Source organism: Myotis nattereri, assembly GCF_964212035.1.
Source record: "Myotis nattereri genome assembly, chromosome: 14".
NCBI lineage: Eukaryota > Metazoa > Chordata > Mammalia > Chiroptera > Vespertilionidae > Myotis > Myotis nattereri.
Genome location: NC_138089.1, coordinates 52,998,363 through 53,006,531, shown reverse-complemented (window position 1 = coordinate 53,006,531; position 8,169 = coordinate 52,998,363). Strand labels below are relative to the sequence as shown.

Genomic DNA, 8,169 nt, shown 5'->3' with positions numbered 1-8,169 from the left:
ACGTCGGCCCTTCACACCTGTGGGACCCGCAGGACTTAGATTCAAAAGCAGAGAAGGGGGCGCGGTCCCCTGGCCATCAGGAAGACACAGTAAGGAAGCGCCCAGGGCCACTCCCTCCCTGGCCTTTGTACCTCAGCCCGCTCCATCTTTGTTTTACCGCTCACGTTTCACTTAACCAGCGTGGGCTTTACTGATGACCCGGAGAGATGGAAGACACGGGAAGTCTCTTAGCAGCGGTTCTCAACCTGTGGGTCGCGACCCCTTTGGCGGTCGAACGACCCTTTCACAGGGGTCGCCTAAGACCATCCTGCATATCAGATATTTACATTACGATTCATAACAGTAGCGACATTACAGTTATGAAGTAGCAACGAAAATAATTTTATGGTTGGGTCACACCATGAGGAACTGTATTTAAAGGGCCAGAAGGTTGAGAACCACTGTAAGGAGTATTTACCCAGTTAGGAGCTCTTGGTCAGAATGAGACTATAAGAGGAATTCCTGCTAGTGATCCCTTTTGGCTTGTGTGAACTGACCATGATGCCGAAGGTTAGTCAGCTGTCTTAGAACTTGCACAGGTTTGTATGTGGCTCCTTAACAGAAATCAGGAAAATGAAAGTGGGTGGCATCACTTTTTTTTTTTTAACTGGTGTTGCTTTTTTTTCCCTCCTCAATATAAAATATTTTCTGGTATATTTTGTTGTTTTGATCAGCCAAGGAAAAAAGAAAAGTTACTGGAGCCTCAAGTGATGATCCACAGCTAGGGACTGACCTGGTAAGAAAGGAATCATTAACCAGTTCGGAATCTTTCCAACCAGTGGAGTGCAGTGAAATTCAGAGTACACCTCTCTTGCGATCTTCGGGTAAGGAAGTTTTGGTAGACGGTATTAAAAGAAGACGTCGAATTAAAACACTTGAAAGCTTAGCAAGTCCACTCTTCAAAATAACTGAAAATAAGGCTACACAAAATAGAAAGGTTGAATTTCAAGATGAACTGTACAAGAATACTCCAAAATATTCTTGTAACAGCGTGTCACCTGGAGTAGAAAATAATTCCATTTTAAAATTACATGATTGCAGTTGTTTCCCCCATTCCAAGGATTGTAATGATGAAAATAACCTTACATATAAACCTGATGGTGGATGTATCCATGAATCAGAAAATTCCTCAGAGTTAAAGAAAGAAAACCTTGGGAGTCTTTCAGATAAGAGTGACACAAATAATATTCCTCAACTTTTAAACACTGAAGAAAACTTAATGGGAGTAAATAAATTATTGCTTGAAGAAACTGATATATACCAAAGCAAAAATAATGGCTTGCTTCCCTGCCGTCAAAATGAAAAAAATAAATACTCAGTAGAGGAGAGCAGTGTTGGGAGAAAACCCAGGAAAAGGATGAAGGTGTCTGAAAAAAGAGGTGAAATGGTTATCAAAATGAACTTCTCTAATGTGCATAACAAGTCTGAGTTGCTGTTACAAGAAAACCATATGGGTGCTGAAAGTACAGAAGCAAAAACTTTAAAAATTTTGAGAAAAGCAAACCATAATACACTTTCTCCAATGGATCATTTATCAAGTCTTCCAGAAACAGTAGGAAAAAAGACAAGTCCTAAGCATCTTGTAAATACTATGTTTCAGAAAACCCTAGCGCCACTTTTGAAAGAAGAAACCAAGAATGCTTCAGAACCCTTAAGATGTAAAAGCACTGAGCCAGAAATGAAAAGCTCAACAGTGAAATCACCTAGTGATTGCCATCCTATTGAAAAGAGATCACAGGAAGACTTAAGAAATGAAGCTGAAGAATCCAAGTTCAGCTGTCACAGAACAATACCAATGACGGGTAAAAGAACTTGGCCATGTTATTCATGTGCTAGAGTAACTGCCTATTGTTGGAAAAAGTCTTCCTTGCCAAAATCAAATAACTCTCTTCCTGGGTCTGGGGAAAGTGTTAGGCAAGATGATTTCCTTAAACATCAACCAAATCAGACTCACTTAATTGACTCCAAATTACCATTACAAAGTTCCATAAAAGAAACAAACAGTGAATCTTCAAGTAAAGAAAAATTGGATTCTAATATAAATTGTCTGTCTGCGATCTCTGAAGTAGTCTCTGCTATAAAACCTACTTTAATGGTCATAAATGAACCTGTAATCGATGATGAAAAGATGAAGTACGAGGAACCGAGCAGAAGTGGGTCAGAGGTAGTTTCTAATGCAACTGAAGATACTCGGTTAACTAATGGGACTCAAAACTTAACAGGAAATAAAAGAAAAGATAGAGGGACTTTAACAAAACTTAATTTGACACTGGCTTCCCAGCATGGCCAGGAAGCTAACAACTCTACAGGCAAAACTATTCACCGAAAAACATGTGTTGCTAAGCCAACAGTTGTGGTTCCAGACTTGGCTAAAATACTGAACACAGGACGGCTGACTAATTTTAAAATTCCTCTACTTAAAAATAAAACAGAAAAAAGAAAAGAAATAAATGCCAAGTCATCAGAGAGAGAAGCATATAGTCCCCTAGAGCTTCTTGACAATATATCTGGAACAGAGATAAGACAGAATAGGAATAAAGAAAACATCTCCACAGTAATTTCAGGACTTCAATCTTTGAACATACAAAATAGTGTCGCTCCAGTGCAATCTAGTTCTGACTTATACTGCAATAAGAATTTCCATAGTATTTCTTCAAGTTTCTTAAAGCAAGGTAATAATAAACCATCTAACTATATCTCTGAACCAGGCAATGTTGTTTCTAATAAGAAAGCTGTTTCTCTCACAGTTGAAAAGAATACCTTTTTCTGTGATCCTGGGTGTATAGAGAAAAGTCCTGCCTTCTGCTCTGATGAACAAGAAACATTCAAACAAGTTTCCTCTGAAGTTAGTGGTAGAAAAACGACTAAGAGCTTTTCAGACATTAAAATTATTCCAGATATTCTTAAAGCATATGAAGATGATGTCCTCTTAATTGATGTAATTCAAGATGACCCAGACCTCTTCGGAGTCTCCAATGAAGGGGAGCTCTCATTTACTTCAGAGGTCCCCATGGTAAACCAGGAGCCCAATGTTGCTGAAGAGCAGCAATCAACAGACTCCAAGCACATGGAACTTCCTGAAAAAAAAGAACCAAGTGATAACTTGAGGTATGCATGTTCAACTATGCCTTTTGGTACACATTATTGGGGGTTTCAAAAGCACTTTCTACTCTTAGGTGTCACTAATTTATTCTGTGATCATTGAAGCTCCATTTTTTTAAAAATATATTTTATTGATTTTTCACAGAGAGGAAGAGAGAGAGATAGAGAGCTAGAAACACCGATGAGAGAGAAACATCGACCAGCTGCCTCCTGCACATCTCCCACTGGGGATGCGCCCGCAACCAAGGTACATGCCCTTGACCAGAATCGAACCCGGGACCTTTCAGTCCGCAGGCCGACGCTCTATCCACTGAGCCAAACCGGTTTTGGCAGAAGCTCCATTTTTTAACCCTGTTACTAAATATAGCATATTGCTGAGACATGGAAATGTCATTATGCTAAAACTTATAATTGAAATAAAACAATGATATATGTATATACATACACATATGTATATACATATATACATATATACATATATATACATACACATATGTATATACATATATATGTTGGAAATTATAATGGAGCAGATTGTCCAAAATAAAATGATGATTCAGTCTTTTTAAATTACTGAGATTGCTTCTTTCAAAGTCAAATTTATTTTCTTATGTTGTTTAATTATTATCAAAATACAGATATGCTTTTATTTCAGCCAAGTTACTTATTATGAACAATACTGTATGTTTTAACCCACTTTCTGTGAATTTTTAAAAAAATAGTTTTATTGATTTCAGAGAGGAAGGGAGAGGGAGAGATAGAAACATCAATGATAAGAATCATTGATCCGCTGCCTCCTACACACCCCACACTGGCCCTGACTGGGAATCGAACGGTAATCTCCTGGTTCATAGGTTGACGCTCAACCACTGAGCCATGCCACCCGGGCTGTGACTTTTTTATTAAATAAAAAATTCATTTTTGAGGAACAGAGAAGTCTTGGAAAAGTTTATTTGACGTAATAGGACTTGAAAGTAGAATCAGAAGTTCAGCCAATTTTCAGAAGAAAAGAAATGTGTTGTGCTGTTAAGGTCAGGGGGTTTTTTTGTTTTGTTTTTTAAATATATTTTATTGATTTTTTACAGAGAGGAAGGGAGAGAGATAGAGAGTCAGAAACATCGATGAGAGAGAAACATCGATCAGCCGCCTCCTGCACATCTCCTACTGGGGATGTGCCCGCAACCAACGTACATGCCCCTGACCGGAATCGAACCCGGGACCCCTCAGTCCGCAGGCCAACACTCTATCCACTGAGCCAAACCGGTTTCGGCGATGTCAGGGTTTTAAATGATGATTTAGCCTCCAATGAGGACAAGTTTGTCTGGTGCAACTTTAAATGGAGCCAAGTAGTAACCTTCATGCTTTGGAACTTGAGCTATTCTGGGTTGGCTCAAATATTCTTTAACAGTATTTCATATTTTACTAAACTTTTATAATTCTTTAAGCTCTGATTTATATTTGTATGTTGTAATACTTGAATATTGTAATGGTCTGTGAACAGACTCAAAAGGAAATATGAAAATACTTTCCACTAAGAGAGTGGTACATGACTTAAATTTATCTGGTATTTATAAATTTTAGTTACTTTTGTAATGCCATATTCTTCTTGATGTTCTTAGTGTTACAAGAACTTGTAATCTATAATCACAAAGTACTTTCTATGTGGCAAATGAAGGACTAAGAACTTTATATATTATTTATTTTATTTTTAAACTTGTTCTGCTAGTAATTATTCTCAAGCAGTCATCTTCAAAACTTTTTGTCAATTACCCATAGTCAAGACATATTTTACATTACAATCCAGTCAGTGCATACTTATGAATATGTGAAACAATAGATTTACAAAAACAGACTTTTCCTTACTACAAGTGGTATAACATATTTTGTACTTTGGTCTGTTTCATTTTTAAAAAAATGCTAGTTGGAACCCCTTAAATTTCATCACCCCCTTGAAAAATTCTTTGGAGGATAAACTTGATGTACTCTGTGTAGTTTCAGAAGCTTCTCTTGTTCTCTCCTTTTTGCTCAAATCATCTCTTTTGCTTTTCTGTACTTCTGTAGCCTCAGCCATATCTCTTTGTTTCTCTTTTGCTTCTTCTATCCTTCATTTGTTTCCCTTCTTGCTCTATCAAGGCAGAACTGTAACTTTCCACTCCACAAATGCAAAACTGTAAAATGTTTATGTGGATTGCAATTTTGCTTACTTTTTTTTTTAACTTAGGTGAATTTAACCTCTGTGTCTCTCAAATTTGGAACAAAACTAAATTACTTGTAACGAAAGTGGCATGTGCAATTTTACTTTCCTTGTAAACTATTCATAGTAAAAAGTGTCTCACACTTATGAACTATATCAGCAACATTAAAATACGATCTTACTACTTTGAAATTAAGCAGTATACTTGCTATACTATTTATTTTCTTCATTTTGTTTTGTCAGGAATAACCTCCTGTATATCTGAAGCTAATAACCTATTATGAATATAACTTTCAGGATAATTAGAAACCACAGAAACATCTCTCACTTCTCTATTGAGTCACTTAATACTATTCATGCTATTATCTTATTATCTCACAATTTTCCTTCCTCTCAATTTTCACTACTGGTATCTTATTCATCTTTCCCTTAGATTATTGTAATGAGCTCCTGGTTAATCTTCCTGAACTCTCTTAGTATATCTTCTCCATAGTGTTACTATGAAATAGAAATTGATCTGCCAGTGACTGCTTACAGTGCTTCACTAGCTTTCAGCCACTTGAGGATAGAGGCTAAATTGCTTGGCATGGCTCTTTAAAGCTCTTTGACAACTGTATGATAGGGGATAGGAAAGGGGATGAAAGGCTAATAAAAGATAAGCAAAGCAAGAAGCTCACTGTTTCCATAATCTCATGTATTTGAATCCTTTTGCATATGCTTATCTGGAAGTCCCTTTATTTTCAATCAGTTATCCTTCAAATCACATCTGAGATGTTTTTCTAGGGATTTGTTCCAATAGTTCTCTTGGCATATATGTCAGTATATTATGTCTGCCTGTATGTAAGTCTCCTCCTATACTGGGAGTTTCTAGACAGGAGAGAGGCATCTTCATTTGGGTCTCCTTCATGTCTTGCCTGGAGGATGTTAAGTGCTGAGTATATGGAGAGTAACTAGACACACTTGGGCCTTAGTCTCACAGCACTTTTAGTCTGTCAAGGGAGGCAAATATTAAGCAAGTACAATAAGATATGATTAAGTGCAAGATACTAAAGGTGTCCTGGTCAAAGTGACAGTTAAGATGAACACTAAAAGATGATTAGGAATTCGCCAAGAGGTAAAGAAAAGTGAGTAGAATTTTGTCATAGAAAGAATAGCCTATATGAAAGCCCACAGGGAAGAGCATGTCACAGCTGAAAAACAGAAATAACATCCCTCTCACATCAGTGTTTCTCTCTCTCTCTCTCTCTCTCTCTCTCTCTCTCTCTCTCTCTCTCTCTCTCTCTCTCCACCCCCTTCCACTCTAAAAATCAATGAAAATATATTCTCTTGTGAAGATTAACAAAAAAAGAATGGTGTATATAAAATGTTTTGTTCGGTTTCCCTTTTTCTTGGCTATTTAGGATAAGTTTAATAAAACCCATTTATTAAATGATTAAATGGTGGGATTATGGGTGTTTATTTTATTCTACGTACTTTTTTTATATTTTTGTCTAATTTTTTTAAAAAATAGAATAGTGTTTAGCCTTTTGTTTTTGAGTTATAGATGTAGTTTTCATTGTTGGAGCCTATGCTATTGGCTGTAAGAGAATTTTATCTCATTAAATCTTTACATAACCTCGTGGGTAGGTGGTATTCTCATTTTACAGATATGATTAGACTCAAAGAAGTTAAATATTTTTGCCACAGTTAACACAAAGTGGCAGAACAATATTTAAGTCCAAGTTGGACTAACTATGATCTCCATAGCTTTAACCTTTGGACTCGATATGTTGTTTTCAGAGACCACCAAAAAAAAAAAACACACCTCAAGCTGCTCTCAAACCATCTTCCTTTTACATTAGCAATAAGACATACATAACATATCTTGTATTGGTGTAATACTTGAAAACTTTTTAAAATGCTGGGTAGCCCTAACTGGTTTGGCTCAGTGGATAGAGCATCGGCCTGCGGACTGAAAGGTCCCAGGTTCGATTCCAGCCAAGGGCATGTACCTTGGTTGCGGGCACATCCCCAGTAGGGGGTGTGCAGGAGGCAGCTGATCGATGTTTCTCTCTCATCGATACTTCTAACTCTCTATCCCTCTCCTTTCCTCTCTGTGAAAAATCAATAAAATATATATTTTTAATAAAATGCTGGGTACATGCCACTGGGTTCTTTTTGAGTAACAAAGTTTGAATGGCAGCATCCTTAACAATTGAAGTACATGTAATTGAAGAACCAAATGAGGAATCTGCTTGGCTGTGCTATGTTCTGAGTCCCAGTATAATTCTCTTTCCCTGGAGGACCTAAGCTGATGTTCACAAGCTGCTAAAGCTAGTATTGTATAATGTTTAGAGAAGTAGATAGTTCTGCATGGAATATGTTATAATGTTTAAGTTCTGTTTGTTTTATAATAGAGAATTTCCTGTACTGGATCCTGGATTGAAGTCAGAGATCTGTACTTCCTTGCCAGCAGGTAAAATTTGACATTTTCAGAATATGCAGTATCAAGGTATCTTTTCATATCTCCAAGCCTAGTCAAAATAAGTTCATTAAAATAAGAAGCTTTTCATTTGTTAGTTTTCTCAAGTTGCAGATCAGATTTTGAAATTTTTTTATTTTATTATTTTATAAATAACTTTGTTAGGCTTTATCTACAAAGGATAGATGATTGGCCTTAGTAATTCTTGTAGTCTTATTTTGAAATTGAATTATATATTTAAGCATTATCACATTTTATATCTGAGTTCTTTTAAAAAAAATTTATAATATCTAGTTATAGTTTTAAATACCTAGATCTTTACAGGAAATAACTTAATTTGAAAGTTAATTTTACTTTGACTTTCAAGTTTCAA

At 36.3% G+C, this 8,169-nt stretch overlaps 1 protein-coding gene across 1 annotated transcript; it reads left to right on the top strand.

The window, feature by feature from the left end:
• Positions 1–572: 572 nt before the first annotated feature.
• On the top strand, positions 573–7,801 carry LOC308529474 (protein TOPAZ1-like; the record flags this gene model as incomplete). The annotated part of the gene is made up of 2 exons (XM_081105576.1): positions 573–3,147; positions 7,732–7,801. Exons 1-2 carry the CDS (start codon positions 1,259–1,261, stop codon positions 7,799–7,801), a joined length of 1,959 nt encoding a protein of 652 aa, XP_080961702.1. The 5' UTR covers positions 573–1,258.
• Between the last annotated feature and the right edge of the window lie 368 nt (positions 7,802–8,169).